Genomic DNA, 23,841 nt, shown 5'->3' with positions numbered 1-23,841 from the left:
CTTTATTAGGAAAAATAAAAATAAAAAAGCAGTAATACAAAAAACTCTGACAGAGTCAGAATACAACCTGACAAACCTGTTGGTCAGGGTGTTGGTAGCAATCCGACTGAATGGTGGCCGCAGTCCTCCTGGAGTGGCAGGTGTGGTTCTGTTGGAGCAGTGGTCCTGTAGAAGGGTCTAGTCTTCCCCGAAGGTTCAGTGGTGGTGTAGGGCCTGGTCTTCCTCTGGGAATCCAGTAAGAAAAGGCTGCTTGTGGTGTTCCAAATCTCAGATTATATCCAGGTAGGAATGCTTGACTCCTCCCCCTGGGCAGAGCATCTCACAATGGGATGATGTAATTTTATCTGTCATGGAATGACACTCAGTAGCCATTAACATTAGATGTCTTCCCAGAGGGAGGGTTGGTTGTGGGGGAGATAAATAAAACTGCCCAATTAAGAGATAACTGCCCCACCTCTGACAGATGGCAATAGAATACACACCCCCAGCCACATTTTGCATTTGCAACCTAAGACAAGATCAAAATACTCTTTTGCCAGAATTTAACAAAGATGGTTTTGAGTAATTAATTGGTGGACATTTCATGCATTAATTTCAAGTATTATGAGTATTCACCTTGGCGTTCGGTAAGGCAGCTCAAATATAGCTGTAATAAATGTGCTGAAAAGACATTTTAGGTTTTAATGGTGCAACTCAAAGCTAACTGAATTTTATATATCCTGTGTCTGGGTTAAGTTTCAATTTTTTTGTAGGAGGGTAAGATTACTGAAAGGCAGTGAACTTGCAAAAGGGCAATACCTGAGTTAATATAAGCTATTGTTTGGTGGACTTAGTATGGAAGACAAAAAGAGATGCTGTTTGGTTCTGAAGCTACACTGAATTGACAGAACTGCACGTCATCTTCTGTCCTTGGCTAAACCCCTAGAGCAACAGACAGTGAGTGCAGGAGGGGAAGTGTCCATCTTTAACTGAACTTTGAAGAATAGAAATCGAGACAAATGCAAGATCACAATTTTGCAGTGTCTGTTCAAAGTGTGTTTGCAGCTTGAACCTGTGAGAATTGTAATGTGCTACACCTCAATAAAAGGAAGTTACAGATGCAGTATAACTTAGCCTGGAGAAGAGGAGGCTTAGAGGTGACCTTACTGCTCTCTACAATTTCCTGAAGGGAGGTTGTAGACAGGTGGCGGTCAGTCTCTTCCATCGGGCAGCAACTCACAGAACAAGAGGACACAGTCTCAAGCTATGTCAGGGAAGGTACAGGTTGGATATAAGGAAAAAAATTTTCACTGAAGGAATAATAAAGTAGTGGAATTGACTTCCCAGAGAGGTGGTAGAATCACCATCTCTGGATGTGTTTAAAAATAAAGACTGGACATGGCACTTAGTGCTATAGTCTAGTTGAGATGTTAGGGCATTGGTTGGACTTGATGATCTTCCAACCTCATTATTCTGTGATTCTGTGATTCAGTGTCTGAAGCAATACATTACAGTGGGTTTTCTTGAGTCACCTTGTGATGATTGTCAGTACAACAGTGACTGAGTTGCTCTGGGTGTATATGACTTAATTTTTGAGTTTTGTTTTTTGTCAGATTAGAAATGGCAATGTAACAACTGAAACTTAACACAGAAACAAGCAACAAACCCAGACATCTGCTCTTACATTAGTTCAACTTTTCATGCTCACCTCACGAGCATGAAAGTAGCCCATGCTACTTTTCACTTCTTTCAGACAGTTTTCTTTTAATTGTTAGTAAGCTCTTTCTATGCTTTTTCTTCTGATAGTGCCTGCATGCTGGATAGAGGGCAGTAATTCTCTTGTGTTATCACAAAAATTACTGTTGAGCATCTGTATCTCGTTTTGTGCTGAGTTAAACAATCCGTATAAACCCTTTGTGCTGTCAGGTGGGTGCAGTCCTATTACTAAAAACTAGCAGAAAAAGGACACAGAGTGTTTGTTCTGGTCTAGCAGGCCACTCCAAGCTCTGAGCATCTGGCTCTTATATATTCTGATGCTGGTGACAGCTCTTGAGACAGCATTTTCTGGTAATATTTTCATCTTTGCAGTCAGTATTTTCTAATAGAAATAAAAGGGGTTTGTCAGAACACTTCAAATACTCTTTCTTCTCTTGCTAGATACCAAAATAACATACTTTACCCAGCTTCTATTTCTGAAAGTAAAAACAGTGTTGAAGTTGCAGCTATATACTCCATTATCAGCTTGTGGTCACAGCGATAATTAGGTTTGTTCTTTCCTACCCTTGTCATTGGTAGAACTGTTGCAGCATTTTTGAGAGAAAGAGGACATGAGTTATGAGATTTGAGCTACTCCAGTCTAGGCCTCAGATTTGGGCCTTGTGAGGCCTTCAAGCCTCTGATGCAGTTAGAAATTAAGAGCTTGTGGCGCAGATAGAAATAGTATTAAGGTGTGATGGGGACCACTGGGCTGTCTGGGTGTGAATTAGTATAGGTTTTATAGTGTAAGGTTTAGACCACTTTAAGCAAAAGGTAAACAATGTTAGCTTGCCAGAGTGCCTTTGTTTTTGTAAACTATGTAGAAGCGTATATAAACTACCATCTTATCTCGAATAGACAGTGAACGTTTGATTGACCACATTGGTTCAGATCTGCATTTGTCTTGTCCAGTTTCCTGTTTTCTGAGATTCCCTGGCTTTTTAGAACAGTTCAAACGAGCGCCTGAAAAAATCACTTCTAAGGCAGTGTTTCTCTCGTGTATAAAGACTTTAATCTGTGTCCTGTGTATTTAAAGCAGTATGGAGGAAATCTTCACCTATTCTCTTTGACTGGGATTCACTGTCTCTCAAGTCTCCCTTGCTTGTGGGAAGCTCCAACCTTGTTAATTCTTGTTTATTTCCTTATTTACTATATCTGCCATAAGATCAGTCAATTAATGAGGTTATTAGGAGGCCTGTGAGAACTTCTTGTAGGTCTTGAAGATGTTGTGTAAAAGGTTTCAGACTTAAAAGTGCTGAAGGAATACACCCTGTGGTGTGGTTGAAGATGCAGTTGTGGCAAGAACTTTTGAGACTAGAGAGTGCTGCCATGTGGAGGATTTCAAAAAGGCAAGAGCCCTCACTTTCCTTCCAGTTTACATTTTCTTTGTAGGAATAGAAGTTCCCCTCTGTAACAACACTCATGGCTAATTTCCAAGAGTGGAAATGCTGAAACCGCAATCATTAAAATAGGAATAAAAGAGGACCCCACACTGGAGCAGGTGGATGCCTAAAGAAGGCTATGACCCTGTGGAAAGTCCACACTGTAGCAGGTTCTGTGCCCCATGTAGAGAAGAGCCCATCCTGGAGCAGGTTTGCAGGCTTCAGAACCTTCAGGACTGACTGCACCCTGTGGACAGGACCCACACCGGGCAGTTCTTTAAGAACTGCAGTCCTTGAGAAGGACCCACATTGAAAAAACTCATGGAGAAGTGTCTCCCATGGGAGAAGGGGAAAAGTGTGAGGAGTCCTCCCCAATGGAGAAGAAGCAGTAGAATTGTGTGATGAATTGGCCACAGCCCTCATTTCTCTGCATTGCTGGGGGGATGGAGGTAGAGAAGATTATAAGTGAAGTTAAGTCTATAAAGAAGGGAAGGGTGGGAAAAAGGTGTTCTAAGATTTGAGTTTATTACTCATTAACCTGCTTTACTTTGGTAGCAAATTAATTTCTTCTGTTTAAGTCTGTTTTGCCCAACAGTAACTGGTGAATAATTATTTGCCAGTCCTTATCTTGACCTAGAAGCCTGCCATTGTTTCCTCTTCCCTGTGCAGCTAAGGAGGGTAGGGGTAGAGCAGCTTTGGTGGGCACCTCTTGTCCAGCCAGGGTCAACCCATCACAGTAATTTTTCAAAATACAGTAGGACTATAAGACTTTTATAACAATCAGAGCACTTTCTGGTTTGGGATTTGGATGAGAGAGAAATGTGACTTTTATAGCCAGTAAAAAAATTAAAACAACAGATTTGAGATCCTGGATTTAGAATCACTTTCTGAAGGATTCATTTGTTTGGTAAATGTCATAAATCTTTAAGATCCCTCAATTACTAGAGAAAACAAAACTCTTTAGACTTTCGGGGATCAGAATTTGAATAAATATAGCTGAACTGCAGACATGACTGCTACATTCTGAACCATTGCAGATAAAAGTATTTTCTATCATTGTCTTACCACAATACTAATAACAATATGACAGGATTGTATGTTTTGCCACCTTTTTTTTTCTTAATCTAAGCAGAAATTCAAAATGTGCCATCAACATTCAGTAATGGCTTTGAGATGGAAGAATTAAGATTGATAGGTATATTGGTTCACTGAGGCCACTCTAGGTTTTTAAACTACAGGCTGAAGTTCTTTAGATTTGCTAATTGCCTGTATTATCTTGCTCAAATCTCATGTCTCTTCTTTCCCTCCATTTTGGTTGTAATACCTTCTTAATATTGCTGTTGTCATTTTAAATGACCCTAGTCAATTGGAGTTCACAGCAATTTCAGTTTGGCTAGTCAGATTTAATAATACACCTGTTGATACCATCTCTGCAATTACATTATCTCTTCTTAGTTAGCTAAAATCAACTTTTTATAACCTGTAGAAACCATGTTATTCAGGAAAAAGAGGTGATGATTAATGTTTTCTAGAAGATGTGCATAATTGTATCGCAGTCTGCTCCTCTCACCGTGATATCCCGAGCAGTGGTGTGCTGGGCAGCAAGGGAAGAGAACGGGCGGCCGCTTCCCCTGTGAGCTCTGCTATCCCAGTTGTCAGTGCAGGGACAGACAGAGGCGACATGGGCCTTGGGGTGCCACACGCCAGTTTTATTCAGTGAGCCCCAAGATCCTCTTTGGAGGGGAACAAAGGTTTTATACAGGAACTCAAGAGGAGGGGTGCAGGAACAGCAACCAATGAGGGTAGAGCTTGGGAGGAGTCTAGGGTGGGACTAACATCACAAACTGTCAGGGGAAACAGGGGCAGGGAGTAACACAAAGTAACCAATAGGGTGTTGAGGCTCGCTAAATGGACAGGGAATGCTCGGAAGCAGGGGAGGGGGCTAGGAGGAATGACAGGGAATGTTCTGAGGAAAGGGGCAGGGAAAGGGAGGATTGACAACTTGGAGAGGAGGAGGTTAGGGAAGAGCTTGGGAGGATTGACAGCTGGGGAGAGGAGGAGATTAGGGATGAGGGGGGGTGAACAGACACCGAGCAAATATTAATTCAAAGAAAAAACACACCACCAAACATAATGTCATTTAGTAGTCTTGTTTTTCAAAAAATGTCAAAAAAGATCATGTAGCAGAGGCAAATAACAAATACATGAGCTGAATCTTTCTGCTTCGCACTGATTCCCACATGTAGTCTTTGATTTTGTCGTGTCATGGTTTGACAACTGGCACAATGCCAGCACCCCCATGAAAATGCAACCTATCAATTGAATGCTGTGAAATGCGATCAAGAACAGAGCAAAGCAGGCCTAAGCTTAATAACAAAGGGGAAAAAAACTTTCTTAAGCTACCACTACTACTATAAAAGGAAAAAAAAAAAGGGAAAAAAACCACACACAAAATTCGAAATGAAAACATTTCAAAACATTCCTCCTCCCAACACCCAACTCCAACAAACCACAGCGAGACACATTTGGACCCTTAATCAAATCTTCACCCTTCCATATAATCAATACTGAGTCCATCAGGGGAGAGAGGTGTCTCCCTTGCACCATAGACCCCCAGGAAACACAGCTGCCACCTCTTGTGTTTCCATGTCACACATGGCACCGCCCAGACACGCCGGCCAGTGTGACACTCTCCTCTCCATGTCACAGTGCTCTCACCACCGTGCATGGACAGAGACTGCTTATAGGGTCCCTTTAAGGATGCTTTGCCAAGGACCAACAGGAACAACAGTCCAGTGTCTCATTTTGGGACTGCAGTCCCCCCCCATTTTCCCCTGGGGCCGAGGGTCCAAGAACAGAGATCGTCTTCTCTTCTTCTCTGAAGATGGAGGGCATCCTCACACCCTCCTCAGCTCTCTCTCTGTCCATTCCTGAACTGGTAGTTGCTGAAGGAGTCTCTTGGCTCACCATTGCATCCCCCTAAAATGCAGTCTCTCTTGGAGGAAGGATTGGTTCAGTCTATGGCTAACAAGAAGAGTCCAGCCAAAAGCCACTCCATCATCTCCCCCCAACCTTCTTTTCCTAACATCTGAGGTCCCAGGCTGTCTCTCTTTCCTTCAAATTGAGGAGGAGTAATATTTCACAAAGCCTTCATTTCCCAGGAAAGGGTTAAAATTCACGGATTCCCCAGACACTGAAATCTCAGCCCAGGACTCCATCTCCCATCTCCCACGCTGGGCATCTTCCGCCCCCTTCTCCTTCTCCTCTGCTGGCAAACTCCCAGGTGTCTGCAGGCTCTCTCTTTTCCCTCTAAGATGGGGGGGGGGAAACAAAAACATCCCAGATGTTCTCCACCCTTCCATCCGCAGGAGCTGGCCCAGCTCGGTTCCGATCCTTCATCCCCTGGCCTACCTCTGCAGGCCGCATGGCTCCCCTCCCCCACCCAGCCCGGGCTGGGCAGGGGAGGTCTGCACTCTCCAATGACTGGAACCAAAGAGAGCGAGTTCTCCTGGGAATTCCGCTTTTAACCCCTCTGTGTTCTCAGAGGGGTGTCCACCTTCAATTGGTCACCCCAAGTGTCAGTATCCAAACCTGACCCCTGACTGGATTGACCTCTTCCTTCCGAAAAAATTCTTTTTCCGTGTCAAACCACGACATCATGTTAGGCAAATACATGGAGACAGAATTCCAGGAAGTCCATAAATTACTGCAGAAGAGTTAAAACCCTACCATGAGAAATGAGTATGATAAAGTCTCCCTTTTGTCCTATACATATCATAGGTCTTTGACAGAAATGGCAACTTCTGCTTTTTTTCACATAGCCTTGTTCAATTTAGTGTGCAATGTTTTTGCTGTGGGTTAGTTTTATTTATCATGATGATCAGATGTACCCCCATGTGAACAGCAAGAAATTCTATCCTCCTTGTGTGTAGCAGACAGAGGCCCTGCAAGGCCCTGGTGGTCACTTGCCTAAGATAAGAAATGCATAGTCATGATGACTGGACCAAAGAAGCCCCTGTTCCACATTCAGACCCCGGTTATCTCTCTGTAAGGCTACAGGTCGTATTCTCCTCAGCCCTGGCCATTGGACAGTTTCACCCCTGTACCCTATATCAACCCCCATCTCTGCCCAGTTTGGCAGAACTGTCACTGCCCCCGTCACAGGAGCTGAAATTAAAGGACACCACTGTGGGACCGCATACAGACTTCTCTCTCCATCTCCCTGCATCTGCCTAAGGAACTGGCGAGCACCGAGCTGAAATCACTAAGAGCTGAATTTACCAGAGCTGAAATCACTCCAGAGTTGCTTGCTAAGTTGCCTGCAGCTGGGAGCTATCCTGAGGGACCCAGATAGGCTGAGCCCGACAGCTCAGCGCTATCAAGACACCAACAGCAGTGGCAGCTGGGGGTTGGACAGACCTCTGAGCCCCAGGTCGCATTACTTGTGAATTTGTTCTGGGAAAAAGTATGGGTAATATTTCAAAGTATGATGTCCATATTCAGAAGTTCAAGAACCCAGCAGAGACACTTAGAGGTACAATGTGCAGGATGCAGTCCTTTGAGACATGGCTAGAAGAACATAGAGGAACAAACCCTGATTTACTTGCCGGAGCTGTTCTTTTCTTTACAGGTAATTCAAAGCAAAGCTGGGAGGGATTGTTGATTTATAGAATGGCACAAGTCTATTATAGCACTTGAATGAGTACACGTTTTATTTTCATGCATCATTAGGCAATGCACTGTATCCTCCATAAATGCTCTCATCCTCATGATGAAGAATACAGGCAACTCAGTCCTCAGGCAAAATCTGTTCTACTTTATCATTCTTGCTGTGTTGCCTCCACCTTTTCTTGTTCTTATGCAGTATTTTTTTCACTTGAGGGGACTTCTTTCAAATGCACTGTTTAAGATGTGGATCAGTTGTGGGTTTTTAGTCACATAATTATATTTTTCCTGCTTATTAGTCTGTAACAGATACAATGCCTCTTTATTTACCCTAGAGGTGCAGACTGCTCTTGAAAAATTTGCAATATATTTTCTTTACTGAGCCATAACTGCTTTGATTTTGGATTTACATTCTCCTATATGCTCTTCCCTTTTCTGATTTACACAAGGGAAATCTCCCAAATTCATCTGCAGTAGACATTAATAAAATTTTTCCAGAGAATGTCACTTCAAATCCTCTGCAATTGTACTGTCCCTTTGGAAAGGCTCCTTTACAGCCTGGTTAGCAGATGGCTCTGCAAGCTCTCTTCCTGGACTTTTTTGCTCCTGCTGTCTGAAAGAAGGTTAAAATTAGTTTATCTATTCTCAGACATTTTCTTTTTTTACCCAGCCTGTCTGATTTTATTTTGCCCACTTCATTTGCCAGAGGTTTTGAGCCTTTTGTTTTCTTTATTAAAAGCGGCTGTTGTTTGAATGATGCTTTCTGTCATGGTCAGAATGGGAGCTTCAGACAACGTTTATCAGGGAGACACTGAGACATGAAGGGCAGAAAGGACCTGCTTACCTACTAAACTCCTGAGAAAGGAGTTCAGGTATGCCTGAGTCCACTCCCAGCCCCAGATTTTGTTTTGTTTTCCAGTAAGCCCAAGATGCTTGCAATCCAGTTCTGTCCCTGCTTTTGAGAATGTGGTAGCAGGTCAATGCCTTCCTAACTAATCGAGTATCTTTGATTGCAAAGGCGATCTCATCTTGAGCGTCTTTGAGGATGGAGGAGTCTGACCAGCCTTTTTTAAAAAAACTTGGCTTGCCAAAGTCCATGTGGAAGCCACTGTTCTTACTAAAGTCAGGTGTTTTACATAAGCTTGAACCAAGCTGGTTAGCTATATGAATGTAAGACAAGTAAAAGATCCACTTTCCAATGCAGGTGGGACAGAGGTTCAATATAGTCCGGGTCCTAGCTAAAATCTTGTCTTGGCTTTCCATTAGGAGAGTAATGCAGCTGAAAAATGAGACTGACTTTTGCAAAAGCTGTGACAAGGAAATTGAAATGAAATTGCCCTAGCCCTGTCTGAGGTGAAAGCCAGAGCAGAGTGGCAAGGAGGATATGTTTTTAGAAAGGAGAAAGCATTTACCTGGACACTTACTTATTTGTCTGGTGTTACTAGGAGAGTAACAAAGCAGATGTGAGAAAGAGCCTATGTTTAGGTCCTTCTGAGAGGGAAGAGCTGAATGACATGAATGGCTGTCCTCAGCTAGAATCAGAGGTGTTCAGCACCTCTGAAAATCAAACACTGTCCACCTGCAAAAAGGACAGGTTTATAGGGAACAAGGGAAGGTTGAAACAGATTGGATTTTGAGAAGGGAGGATTACCCTTTATTTCTACCCTGTTCCCCCTCTTCCTCCTTTTCTCTGGGTGCCTTGAGCTTGTCAACAGAAAATTTTTTGTGTCTCTGGAGCACTCATGAGGCTTCTTACACCCTCTCTGGAGATGTAATTTGCCTTTTCTGTTGATGACCTTTATAAGCTTCTTGAGTTACAGAATCAACAACAGCAGAGGCAGACCTGAGAAAGGAAAGCAGATAGTAACCTATTGCCCAAAATGTAAACTTTAATGGATTTTTTTACTTGGATCTGTTGCCATCACTCTTTGGCACACTATTCAGGATATATATGTTTGTTTAATCTTCAACAGGAAAGGTCATCTCTCTGCAACATAAAATTGTTCCTCTTAATCTGAAGGAGCTCATCCCTCCTGCAAGGATAAAAGAATAAAGTCTGCAGCCAAACTGATGGTTTAGCAGTATCTGCGTTTGCTGTACCTCAGATGCTTCCCATTTATCCTGTGACTGCAGGATGACAGCCTGTTAGATGTAGGTGAGTTAAAAGGAGAGAATTTCAAATTAAGTGTCTGAGTAGAGAAGGCGCTGCTTCAGGATAAATTAATCTTCTCTTTGTATACTTTACAATTGCAAATTGTCATTTTTAATAGGTATTACTTCACTTCTGTTTGTTCTATACACAGCCCAAAATAAATCTTTGCTTTTCAAAGTGTATTTAGCCTGCTTACATACTAGACTTTGCTGAGACCTTTATTGAAATGCCTTCTTAGCTCCCCTTCTACAAATCAGTGGAAATTACATGAAAAATAAGCAGTGGAAAAATAGACTGACTTAAAATAGAGCTTCCTAATTTTGTTGCTAGTTATGAGAGCTAGTTATATGCCCTAGCTGTTAAAACTCTCTATTTCCAAAATGTTTTTCAAATGTAATTATTTTCCAGTGTAGTCTTAAAACTATCATGTAGTTTTAAGTATCATAGGCCAGGGAAAATGTTTTTTTTCTGTAAACAAATGCCAAGTCTGTCATAGTATCTTCCTTTAGTTTTGACATAGATTTCAGTATAGTGACTTAATTACAGGAGTCACATCTTGTACGTAGAGAGACCATAAGGCAAGGCTGGAAAGCTCACATGATGGTACTCAGGCCTGATGGAGACTGTTATGCTTAGTATCTCTATCTCTGCAGAGCTGATCTCATGTCTGACCTCCAGTGGCTGCACAAGTGGGTGTTTTATTTGCTTTGCTCTGTAAGTGGTATTTGAACACTTGTAAACACACCTTATCTTAGTCTACTAGGCATTGCTTGCTAAAGTATCTTTTAGCAGTCTCCTCGCTCTGAGTATCACAACGCTCAAATGTGTAGAGTTCAAAGTTCTATTTTTTTCAACCTAATAGCAACACTTTTTTTTAAATTTTTAATGTACCATGCCTCAGCTTCACTGTTTATTTGTTCATGTTTCACATACCTTTGGAGCATATTTAAATTGTTATTGATGCCTGTTTGATTTTGCAGTGAAAGTAGCAAACTATAGAGGTTTCCAAAAGCTTGGAAAACTCTGTTAGCAAATCACTATGTTAAAGAAATTTCTTTGCAATACTTGGTAATGTGTCTGCTTTAAAAGAAGCGGCCATTATCCACATGTTCATACATCAGATCACAGGAAGAGCAGCAGTAATGGCTGCTTTTCATCACTGTTCCTTGATTGTCTGGTCCTGCAACAATAGCAAGGGTGGGTTGGCTCCTTTATACAGAGGCCCTTAAAATGTCTAGTATCATGATGAAAGATCTATAGTGTAGGACTTTTAAAATTACCTTGGCAATGGTTTTGTCCTTTTCACCAAATTTTCAAGCCTAGAAAAGTTTAAAAGTGTTAGGATTTGGGTTTTTTTTCCTTGTCTTCTTGTATTCTTAACTATACATCTCCATTGCAAATAAATATTGTCCTGGTTCTAGACAGGAGAGTTAATTTTTCCAGCAGCCAGGAGAGGACATGACTAGGAGTCCCAGATTATTCTATACCATCTCACATCTTCAATGGGGATGGGAGAAGGGACCTTTCCAAGTCACATATCCTGGTAGTGGTCAGTTGTTGTTGGGAGTTCTCAAGTGTGGTCAGCTCTCGTGTGTGAATAATTTGCCTCTTTCTTATGCACCCTTCTATTAACATTCTATGCAGTTGTTTTGCTTGCCATTAAATCAGTTACACAAATCCTGTTTAAAATACAAGCCCCTTTACTGAAGTCAGAACTGCAGTAAAATTGTATGCTAGATTTTACTCGTGTTTAAAACTGATGAAGGCCTCTTTTTCTAACAATGCCAGACATCAACACAACTGATTGAAGCAGACAGCAGTTCTGCCCCTTCAGATTTGAAAGATGATTTAGAACCTTTGCCTCACTGCAATCAGTCTTAATTTACATCACCTAGATAATTAAAAAAAAAAAGCAAAAAAAAAAAAAAGCAAGCCTTCAAAGTAGCTTAGGTAAGTTATGAGTAAGTCTTTTTTTGCTCAATTACTTGTGGGAAAACTGATTTTTGACACATGACCACAGTAGGAAAAGGAAGCGAATGCAGTAAAGTTCATGCTGTATTTCACTGAAAAGCAAACCATTAACGAAATTACTGCCTGGTTTTGTGGCTACAGCCTCTGCTAAAAGTAGAGTAAAATTCAGCCCTATATTGTAAGGCCTGAAACCTACATCCATACTTACCTTTCCACAGGCCTTCCCTAATTTACTTTCAGTAATGGTACTCAGAAAAATCCAACACATCAAGGATCTCTGCTGTATTTCAGCTATTCATCCAGCCAAGAAATGCCTATGGAAGCTCAAAACAAAGACAACCCCAAAACAAATTAAATCCCTAAACTCAAGGTTTAAGAAGTAGAACTTTATTAACACATTTGAAACAAGACAATAGCCTTCCTGAAAAAAGCTGTCATATTTCATGATTCTAATCAGACCTGTAAGATGTCCCTCCTACGACTGTTTCCCATGTTAGTGCCACCAGTGGCGACTGTAAAACACATTGCTGCCATAGGTCTCTCCTAAGAGGATTCCATAATCAATTGCTCTGATGCTGCCATTCAGACAGAAAGTCTGAGGAATGCAAAACATGTTGAGCTATATGAAATCTATCACATGGGGTCAAAAGAGTTAAATCTATAATGTGTTGAGAAAACTTGAAATTGCTTCAGCGAAGTGAAAGTATTCTGTTGATGCAGTGCTTTTGAAACACATTTGATTAGAGGTCCTTAAGAAATGGCTCATTTTAATGCACATTTAATTACTAGTCTGATGTTATTTATTTGTTAACAGAGACAACTCAGTGTTAAGAAAATGTTTTGACTAATTGTCTTGATAAAATTAATTTCTTCACCATCAACCACCAATACATAAGTGATAAACACCTCTCAGTGGAAAAGATTTGTACCTGGCTTTAAAAAGGAAGCAAAAATTATTACAAAAAAGCTTTTTCATTTTAAACACACAAAGAATTACTCAATTACCCAGAAATTACATGTTGTCACAGAAAATCAGAAAGCAATTTCCTAGGAGACTATAATTTTCTTTTATAAGGAAGTGAACAATACACTGGAGAATTCTGGACGAAGTTTTTCAAATAAAAGCACAGGTACTGAAGTACTGAGAACAGAACTGCTCAACATTAACAAACTGAATTTCTCCTGAAAACAACGTTTAGCTGTTGTAAGAAAATGCAGATTAAACAAATGCATTTCACTTACAAGTTTTTGTTCCCAGAATAGCCCACTATGAACCATTAATAATTCAAGTAAACCTCACTGTTAATTGTTATGTAGACAGATGCTGTACATAAAACTCTCATCAGAGCAATGAATACTTTCCTTCATTCTAGCTACAAAAATACAATTCCACAGCTGCAAAGAAGGGATTACTACTGGCAGAAGTCGCCTTTTCAGAGAGCTATAAGAGTGGGTGGAAGTCCCAAAGCCAAGAGGTTTCTGAAAGGAGTTCAAAACTTGACTGTATCTTCATTTACCACAAAGCTGCAATACTTACAACCCTTCAGAACAATGGTAGATATGTGGTTACTTTGCATGTGTTTGTCTCTCCAACGCTGCTTCCATTCGGCTTTGTTTTAAACCCTACAGGATACAATTTAGTAAAATCTTGGTTTGGCCAGCATGCAAATAAAAGCTTTAGTCGCAGAACAAAATCATTTCTGGACAATGTTTTTCAGTCCTCTACAAAACACAAACAGTTTTAAATTTTCTTTGGAAATCAGAATGGGCAGTTTAGAAATAATAAAAGCCCAACTACATGTCCTCTTTATAATCAGAGGCTATACAAAGTAATTTCAAATATATACTTGTTCAACTGAAAGTAACTTAAAGCAATCCACATTATACGTAATCTGAAGCACAAAATACTCTCTTTCCTACTTCCTCAGTGCAAAGAGTTCATCACATCATTTTCTTTCTAAGTGCACAGATGAAAATATGAATCAATAATACAAGTCACAAATTTTCACAACAATGTTGACAGTTTCTACTGAACCTTCACAATGACATGGAACAATTACTGATGAACAATCTGCAAAAGTGACAAATCTGATCTTAAATGTGATACTACCACTTATACTGAAAGAAAATACATAGAAGACTATTGAAAAGTAATTGTATTTACTCCACTTGTCGACAAAGACAGAATTAGTTGTTTTAGAATGGCTGTAAAACACTGGCTATAAAATACCTGACAGGACCCCTCCAGTCAAACAAAGTAGTAAAACATCAACTAAATATATATATATAAAAATATATATATATATATATATATATACACACACATATATATATGCTGGCTCACGTGAATTCTACTCAAATCAGTATTTACACAATACAAAACACCCTTAATGTAGTGACTGTAAATCAGAGTAAGACGCCTAAAAAGCAGCCCTCCCTGTATGGCTTCTTGCTGCAAACAGGAGCACCAATAGCAGTGCAAAATTACCAAGACACTTCAAAACTACAGCAGCACATACCAGGTAATATCCAGTGTGGTAACCACTCATGTACCAGGCTATCAACATGCTCCCCAATGCTTCATCGTCCTCAGCAGAGTCTGGCCTCATGGGTGGTGGAGGAGGAATTAACTAAGGAATCACAAAGGAAATGTCTGTTTCAATAGGGTGTTTCCCAGATTAGAGAGCAACTAATTCTAAAAGATTAAAACTTATAACTGAAAAATATGAACATATCCTCAGTTTGTACTCTGAATAGGAATCAGAGACGATGTTTCCTGAATACATGTAATTTCCAAAGCCTAGGAAAACACGACTCCTGTAGCTTCACAGGGGTACTGTACACAAAAAGCATTACTAGGGGAAAATACTATCTTCTTCAGTGAAATGCTGTTAACTTTAAAGTGTCGTTTCTTCAAATAATTTATCCCTTGGTATTCTTACCAACAGCTTCACTGTCACAGAAATGAGTGCAAATCAGACCTTGTATGTTAGATTATCATAATATTTGGAACTGAATGTGCTAAACAAATACGTGAAAAATACAGGCAAACAGAACAAATGTATTCTAAAAACACAGGCAGTGAGCACATTCAGTGAGAAAACCTGAGATCACCAATACTCATCTTCCCTGTTCTTCTGTCACTTACTGGTGGTCCTGCTGGGAAGGGAGGGGGCCAGCAAGATAAAAATGATGGAGGTGCCTTGAATTTTGATCCAGACTACATGGAAAAAAAAAAGTGGAAAATTATAAATTAAAAGGGAATTTGGGGTATTAGCATTTTACTTAAAAGACATGTACATAATAATGAAATATATCTGAGGCACATTCCATAACTTGAGAAGTACAGCTTAAGATTACTCATGTTACTGAGGTAAACACTGATGAAACAGGGCTCTGGTTAATACAAACATTTTTAAAAGGCTTTCCTAAGTGGAAGTCAATGGTCACACTCTCAACAGGAAGAAATAGATCAAATATTCACACAGATGAACAGATAATTTCCCTGCTCCTGTGCAGATGGGGCAAAAGTTGACTAAATTCCATTGTGCTAGTGAATTTCCTTGTATAAAAATCTGATACAAATCTACTGACAAAACAGAAAAAAAGATAAAATAAAACCTTATAAAGAAATCTTGCACAAACAGTAACATTTAAAAAGCATAATGCTGTGTTTCAGAAAACAACTGCACTATTATTTAGACTCCTACACAACTGGAAAACTGAAGAGTGTATCGATACCCCATTCACCCCTAATTCAAGAGAGCAGCTACAGCTGAGAGGCTCTATGACATGTGGACATCACCTTTAATGCCTTCAATGTCTTCTGAAGTGAAACATACCAATTGGCTAGAAAATGCAAAATCTTAAAACATCAACAGCACTGTCATTAATCACAACACCATAACGCAGGCAACAATATCCCCCTTTTAAGATAAAAGGCAATTGAAAAGCCAATGTTAGCTACAGACCAGAAGGTTCTCCTCACTAGACAGCAGCACTGCAGAAGGACTATACTGTGGCCAGATAATTCCAAAATGGCAGACCAACAGATACTGACATGCATATATGTACACCCATTCTCAAAATGCTGTTAATTGAATTCTAGACAATGATAAATATCATCACATTGTCTCAGGATTCACAGTAATATCATGCTTAGCAATTGTACATCAATTATTTCAATTAATTGATTTTACCCTTCTTAAGCCTGGGGCTGGTGGTGGTGGTGTGGAAAATCTCAAATTTTGAGGGGAAAATCTTGCTTTTGTGCAGTTGTTTTTGTTTCGAGGTGACTGAGAAGATTTTTCACTTTCATCTGTTGAATATGGAGTCTCATTTTCATTCTAGAAGACAAAGACATTTTTATTGCATGCACTAAACAGGAGTTTACAACAATAATTTTAGTGTGAAAAAGTTTGGAAAGTCCCATTCACATCCTTCTCTCTCTCCAGCCCACCCAGTCCTACACAGGACTAACTTTATCTTTTAGCTTATCACTTTAGCTACACTCTTTCACTGATTAATTTGTTGTTGTCTACTCCCTTTCTTCCACGCTGACTTTGAGAAGGGATGCTTTCATTCTGTCCATCAACTTGTATCTGTTTACAACAGAATTGTGCATCGCTTCTCACTCTGAACACCAGCAGTGCCATCAGACATACTAAAAGAAGTTGATTCTCCCGCTTTCCCAACTCTTTACAGAAGAATGGAAAAGTCCCTCACCTCCCCAGAATGCCCCATCCCATTTACTATTTCATCACTGGATGGAGGAAGTAGATCAGACAAATTCTGCTTCTCCTGATTTCCATATCCTGTGTAAGTGACAACACATGTGCCTCTCTTCTGGTTGATGGAGGCAATAGTTGCTAGATACAAATGACCATCCTCAGACCAAACAGCACTGCAGCTGTCACCAACCTTCCACTGCAACAGAAGCAAGAGAAGCATGTAAATATCTACACGGCTGGACAGAACCGCTTCCTAAACTACATTTTGTCCAGAAAGATAGATCCCACCTACAGTATTTCCTTTGTATTTACTGAAATTCCTCTGTGTAACCTGAAATTTATAACGTTATTGCCCTACACCACCATTGCAAAATGTTACTCTCAAGGTGATGAAGCAGCAACTTCTGAGTGCAGAAGTACAACATGTTGTATTTGCAAGTTGGCCAAACCAAGATTTTACTAAATTGTATCCTGTAGGGCTTAAAAAGGCAGTACAATCACCACTGGCATTTACAAGTGAGACGACCTGTTTCAAAGGCGCTGTATTGCACTTGGTATTGCACTTGTTTCTATTTCCGATCATTCTATTAATTTTTCTCTTTATCACCACGCTCTCCTCCTGCTTGTCTGAAGGTTCCGAGGTCTCCCCATTCTTTAAGGCATTCTTAGGGAAGAGAAAGGAGAAAACCAGTAAGTGCCAAACCAGCGGCCTCAGCCCCAGCATCCAGCCACGGCCGCGCCGGCCCCTTACCTTGAAGGAGGCCACCGCCTTGTCGTACGCCTTGATGAGGGCCGTGTCGTCCCAGATGTCCGAGTCGTCGCTCTGGGGAGAGCACACAGCCTTTAGCGCCATGGCCAGGCCCCGCTCCCGGCCCCGCTCCCGCCCCGCCGCTCCCACCTGGCCCGCGCCGCGCCGGAACAGCACCGCGTCCGCCATGCCGCGCGCCCGCCCGCCCGCCGCGCACGCGCACGCGCACGCCCGGCCCCGCTCCGCCGCCGGAAGGGGCGCGGCCGTGCGCGCCCTCCGCGCGGGCCCCGCGCCTGCTCAGCCGGGAGTCCCGCCCTGGGAGCTGCGCGGCGGGAGCCGCGACCCAGCCTGCCATAACGCGAGCGAGGGAGCTGTGCTGTGTTCAGTGCTGGGCTCCTCAGTACAGGAACGACAAGGAGCTACTAGAAAGAGTCCAGCAAATGGTCACAAAGATGATTTGGGGTCTGGGGCATCTCATCAGCAGAGACTGCAGGAGTTGGGGCTGTTTGGTCCAGAGAAGAGCAGACTGAGAGAGGATCTCATCAAAACACACAAATTATCTCGAAGGCAGGTGCCCAGAGGATGGTTTGCCAGATTCTTTTCAGTGTGCTCAGCGATAGGACAAGCAAGGAAACCAAAACACAAGAAATTGCACCTCAATAAGACAGAGAACTTCTTTACATTGTGGGTGGCAGAGCACTTGAACAGGCTGCCCAGGGAAGTGATGGAGTCTCTCTCTCTCGAGACATTCAAACCTCACTTGGGTACATTCCTGCAGCATGTGCTCCAGCTGTCCCTGTCTTGGCAGAGGGCTTGAACTGGATGATCTCTACAGGTCCCTTCCGACCCTAACAATTCAGTGATTCTGTGAATTTGCCTAACTTCTCAACTACTGCCAGCACCAGCTACAATTTACTTCCAGCTCTCCTCAACCTATGCCAGGGCCTATTACCAATGAATGAATGCACTTAGACAGAACACAGTTTAAAAAGCAAAGGCTTCAAACTCTTTCTCTAAAAGAGACTGAATGATTTGCTGAGGAACACAATCAGTACAAGCAGCTCCAGGTGCAGCTGCAGTGGGAGCCCAAGGCTAGAGGCCAACCCACTGCACAACAAAGAGCACAAGGACCTGTGGCACCAGCACGAGGAACTGAGGCACAGCATGAACCAGGACCCACCCCTTGACTCTCAGGGTGTAAAAGCCAAGGGTTCCTTTGTTTATGGCCCCTCTGCAAAGACGTCAGGTGGAGCTGTGACCTTGTTATTGCAACAAAATTAAGTTATATTAAAGATAAGGATGTCTGAGAATCTGCTAATGGAAGCCTGGGCTTGAGATGGTAAGGAATTCTAGTCTGAATCTGAGTGTGAGTGGTACAGCTGTGAAGGGGCTTCAGTCCCAGCACAGGTGGTGTGAATGTGACTGCCAGAGTGGCTCCTGGATGGTCAGACAGGGAGCCACAGGTTTCCTCAACAGGTTTCCCCTGCTCAGTACACAATATACTCAAGCATGCCTGTAAAGCAGGGGCTGAGTTTTTCCACACTAACTTACAGTTCCTGAGGCAGGTTTAAGCAGTACTTTCAAATAACTTTAGTGGTGTAACAATTTCAACATCAGCTTTTAACATCAAGCCTACAGCTTCTTTAAGGTAGTATCAGGACTTGACTGAGTCACTTTTGTACACCAGCAAATCTGCAAGTCAAGTGGCAATTTTTCCTATAGGGCAGACTTGAACTGCATGTGACAGTGCTTATAATATGCATTTCTTATAAACTTTACTTATACTTTATATTATATTTACATTCTTATACTGCATTCCTCCACAGGATTATCCATTCCTTATGTTCTTGGTAACTTCTTAGAAATCAACTGATTATAAAGCATAACCATTTCAGATTAGACAGTACTTCATGCAACATTTTATTGTAAAAATATTTTGAGATTTACAGTTCAGACCTCCACACGGTGAAGCACATTTTACAAGTGTGTTCTATTCTGAATGAAGCTGTACTTTCAAGAATTCGGGTAACCAAATCTCGTCTAACTTCAGAAATCCTGTTACTGGAACCATTAAGTAAAACTAACAAATGCAGCAAAAGCTAGAATAAAGCTATTGCTTGGTACTTTTATTCACAGACATGCAGAAGAGTATAGTCGGTTTTGAACGAGCACTATAGACAACTAGGCCTATAGTAACCAGAAAATACTTGAACTAATGCTAGTTGAACAACTCTGCACAATAAACATTTATTCATTTAATGGCCAATTTTATGTATGATCTTCTACGGTCCTTCTGCTTCATTGGCGCACTCTATCTTCTCCATAGCGGCGGCTCATTTTGCTCCTGCCTGCAGAGACTTCCTTTCATTAGCTGCCTTTTGCTTTTGCTGCATGATTTCAGAATCCCTATGAAGAAAAAACAGTTGGATATCAGATACTGGCTCACAATTTTTATAAGTAGAGTTCCCTCCTTTTAGTAAACTCCACCTGAAAAAGGAAAAAATAATTTCTCAGCCACAAACAGTTTTTTATTACCCTGTTTTTTTAGTGCATGTATTCCATGAGGCAGACAATTTACTTGATTAGTGGACCTGATATAATTATTTTTATTTTAGAAGTAAAGGATATAATGGATCAAATATCTTCAAGAAAGCATTACACAATTTTTTCCTGTTTGCAGTAGGCAAAAAGCTGGTCAAAAAAATGAAAAAGCTTTACAGGAGGTAATAAAAATACATCTGTTTAACAGCAGATACAGCAAAATTTAATCCACAGTTTATGCTCTGGCAAGTGATTAGCCAGTGAATAAAAACAAAGCATTCAAATGCTGTGTCAGCTAAGACACTGGATTCTTTCTCACCTATGTCCCTCTCTCCTTTTTCAGACTAAACATTTACTCAATTTTTCTAGACCTTACCTCTGTTTCCTCTGAGAAGCAGACAAGCTATCTTCTTTCCTTTTGCCTTTGTGGATCTCCTGAGTTTTCTTCAGGTTCTTTTGGCGAGCAAGTTCACGCTGGTTCCCACCTGCAAGATAATATAGAGTTAAACAAGTACTACCATTTGTTTTTTCCCACACAATGTACCTGTATAAAAGTCTGTTATAAAGGCAGTGCAGTTTGGCATAATGTATAGAGCTGGTATGGCCATGTCTTCTATCTCAGTGTCCTCTCCCAGTGTACAACAGGAGAAATTAAAGGCTCATAGTTGTTACTTTTTCAATTCTATGTCATGTTTAAGAGATTACCAAAATTCTAATATTCCTTACAGAAACAAAATGTAGTTTGTCATAAAAGGCTGAAGGAAAACCATCACACCAATAGGCTGGACAAAATCATCCAAAGACAAGTCATCCACTCTGAAACACATTCCAGCATTCAATATACCTTACAAATTACTTTTAGACTGAAAGAACAGCATTGAAATTGACTGCACTCAAATACTATTGAAGAGATGACCTCAAAAGGTTTTTTTAATTTGAAATACAGTACAGAACATAAGCCTGGGCCCTAGCAACTGGGTAGTGGTGGCATTACTTCCAACAAAAGTGAGAAGAGTAACATTACTTCTTTATGCATAGCAAGACACAAACCCACATAACTGTCAGCAGAGAAGACACTTCTTCAGGCTTTCCCCACAACTACCAACAAGAGGAATGCAAGCTCTTTGATCACACTAAGTTCCCGAGGGCACAACATCCAAATATCGACTCTCCATCTAAATAGTTAGGGTCTTCCAGGCAATGGCCACAGACTGCAACCTCTTCTGCATTAGCTGGCAATCTCTCCTCAGTATTCCCTTCCTTCACTCTATTTTGCTATTTTGCACCTGCCAGACCTGGTTCACTGGCTTGGTACTACTTCTTCTAGTTCTTTTGGACTGACAGTGTTCCAGATATGCTACACATAATCATTTGTTCTGTTGAACTAACACAATAACATTCTTTTATACTCAAAAATTACAATTCCCTCTCTTCATAATTTTTTGTCTCTCTTTTCAGTCTCTCTAAATTAGTTTTAAGACTGACTGTGCCATCTTTCAGTCTCAAAGCCAGTGATCTCAGTCTTGAGGTGCCTGTAATTTCTGGTGTACAAATGCTTCTTAGGACTAGGTCACTTTTAAACAACAACAACCTCCTGGTATGATCCACCACTTTGTACCCACACCTTTTCTGAGCAAAGGTACCTGCCGTGTCACCAAGTAGACAAGATGAACTCTGCAGGAGCAGGGGTTTGTGCATTCTTCACAAGAGCCTATGGACTGCCTGGTTAAGACATGCCAGAAGCTCAAGTAAAAACAGTCCTGTATGACTGTTGCTTCCCAAAAGCTGCTCTTGTATTGGAAGATAACTTTTGTCTGTGACAGGACATTAAGTACTACCTCTTGGAAAAGGTAGAGAACTAAGAGAACTTCTACTCGCGATCCTCACTAGCATCCTGTCCTCTAAGTCCATTTAGAAGAAGGGCAGCTGTTTGTTCAGAGACTGAAGCAGACCTGCTGTCTCTGGCAGTACTAGTGTTGATTAGAACTTGATGACTCATGAGCAGATGACACATTCCAGGCCATAAATGGCTCCTGAGTTTTGTGGTGCTCAGGAGGCAAGAACGTTATATGAAGGACTGGGGAGCAATGAAAGAACTCTTATACAGTGCTTAAAAAAACCCAAACAAACAAAAACAAACAAAACCAACAGCCCCAAAACAAAAACCACCCAAAAATGAGAAATATCTTATTTTATCATGAAGAAAACAGAAACAAAATAAAAACAGTTTGTTAAAGCCGGAATTACCTTCAACGACAAACACTTCATTATGAGCAGTTAATCTCCACTCTTAAACTCCGATTTTTTCCTTGTTTTCCAAGCAAATAGTGAGCACGGGCTATGCAGAGTTCTTCCTTACACATGGTAAGGTTTTAAATTTAGGAACAGAACTCAATTTTACCACTGAAAAGCAGGTGGCACAGCAAAGCAGAGAAGGTAGAAAAGCTGAGCAATATATAATGCACAAACCACAGAATACCAAAAACTCTGAAGAAAAGCTTACTTCTACCATCAGTGCTTCCAAGTAAACATTGCCAAGGACTATTTGGCCCCATTACTTCATCTGGGATGCTGCATAAGTGTCCCTACCTTCAAGGGAACCACTGGTGTTTCCTACATTCTGTAATATCAAGCTAAATCTTCCATGAAATTGTCAACAGAAGACAATTCAGCTTCCTAAAATTCAAGCATGAACTGCCATAAAAAGAGCAGTACACTCTTCCTGCTTATACATTTCTATACCTTCCTTCTCAATGATCCCCATCTTGGCCTGCTTGTGCAAAACACAGACCTTACTTCAACCTGTCCTCACTCTTCCAACTCCACGAGAAGAAAAACGCCATCAAGGATCCTAAATGCGCTTCTTTATTGTGTTCTATGCACAAACTTTATGTTCCAGGTCCTCAGCTGGACTTCAGCAGCAAGTGTGCCCTCATAACTGTGTATTTTCGAGATGAATGTGACAGCACAGCCTCAAAATTGGGTTTTTTCGAATTAATGTGAAAGCACAACCAAAATTAAACACAGGGATTTTCTGTACTGCCAGACATAACAGGCAGAAGGCACAGGAGCACTCCCAGCAGTCAGGGGAGCCGGAGCATCCCGGGTCACTTCTCCGCCATTTTAGAGCGGGTGTGAGAACACTGCTGTTGGTCAGCATCCAGCACGGTGGCGAGTGCTCTTGCCCTTTCAACAACAGTCTCAACCACCACAGGTTAAGCAGCATAGTATTCAGTGTTCAGCACGGATATTAAAGCCCTCTATTTTCAGTCTGGGCGGCAGCCGGGACTGAAATGAAGTGCGGCTGTTGTTTCAGCCCATCATTACCTTAATTTCTCCCCCCGGTCCCGCCTCCACTGACCAGAAGGCGGAGGAGGATGTTTTCACCTCCAGCTTCGGAAGGCAGCAGGACGTGGGGAAAAGCCTCCTCCCCACGCAATCGCTACAGGCGAGATTTCGCTGGTGGGACGCCAAGTCCGCAAAGAGCCGGACGCAACATTGGCCTCACACAGCGGCCGACTTCCAGATCGCGGCCCAGGCACGACCCCCAGCCGGACCGCCCTCAGCGTCGCGCCCCACAGCAGGAACCGACCAGGAGGGCGGCCCAAGTCCTACCGCCCACTTCGCTACTCGACAGGCCCCAAACAGCCCCCCGGTACTCACGGGTCATAGCGAGACGCTGAGGCCGCGCAGCGCCGCTACGCCTTCGACCGCTACCACCAGCCAAACTCGAACCTCCTCCGCCCCTACCGCCGGAGCTCTCTAGGGCGCTGCCGCCGCCGCCGCACCTTATGACTCCTCGCTGGCCGCTGATGTCACGGCGCCGCGCGCGCCCGGCCCAATCAGCGGAACGCGCGCCGCTGACCCCGCCCCTCGGGCAGGAGCACTGCGAGGCTCGTGCTGCGCGTCCTGCCGGGC

The 23,841-nt window shown here is 41.9% G+C and overlaps 2 protein-coding genes across 4 annotated transcripts; both read right to left on the bottom strand.

The window, feature by feature from the left end:
• Positions 1-12,275: 12,275 nt before the first annotated feature.
• On the bottom strand, positions 12,276-17,653 carry SMN1 (survival of motor neuron 1, telomeric). 3 transcript variants are annotated; one of them, XM_002195038.6, is made up of 8 exons: positions 17,533-17,653; positions 17,386-17,457; positions 17,161-17,298; positions 16,630-16,830; positions 16,104-16,250; positions 15,053-15,124; positions 14,424-14,534; positions 12,276-13,527 (listed from the first exon to the last, which is right to left on the bottom strand). In XM_002195038.6, the coding sequence occupies exons 1-8, from the start codon at positions 17,569-17,571 to the stop codon at positions 13,471-13,473; spliced, it is 837 nt and encodes a 278-aa protein (XP_002195074.5). In that variant the 5' UTR covers positions 17,572-17,653; the 3' UTR covers positions 12,276-13,470. The 3 variants fall into 3 exon arrangements, with proteins under 3 accessions (XP_002195074.5, XP_072779017.1, XP_030113756.4); XM_072922916.1 differs by lacking the exon at positions 16,630-16,830 and having other exon boundaries at positions 13,080-13,527; XM_030257896.4 differs by lacking the exons at positions 12,276-13,527; positions 17,533-17,653 and having other exon boundaries at positions 14,243-14,534; positions 17,386-17,487.
• A 1,962-nt stretch (positions 17,654-19,615) lies between these two features.
• On the bottom strand, positions 19,616-23,687 carry SERF1A (small EDRK-rich factor 1A). Its single transcript, NM_001245872.2, is given in 3 exon segments — positions 19,616-19,788; positions 20,300-20,408; positions 23,587-23,687. Coding segments are annotated over 3 exon segments (189 nt in total). The 5' UTR covers positions 23,594-23,687; the 3' UTR covers positions 19,616-19,715.
• Positions 23,688-23,841: the final 154 nt, after the last annotated feature.

The sequence above is a fragment of the Taeniopygia guttata genome, chromosome Z (assembly GCF_048771995.1).
Source record: "Taeniopygia guttata chromosome Z, bTaeGut7.mat, whole genome shotgun sequence".
Classification (NCBI taxonomy): Eukaryota; Metazoa; Chordata; class Aves; order Passeriformes; family Estrildidae; genus Taeniopygia; species Taeniopygia guttata.
The sequence above is the reverse complement of the archived record's forward strand: the minus strand, read 5'-3'. Positions and strand labels throughout refer to the sequence as shown.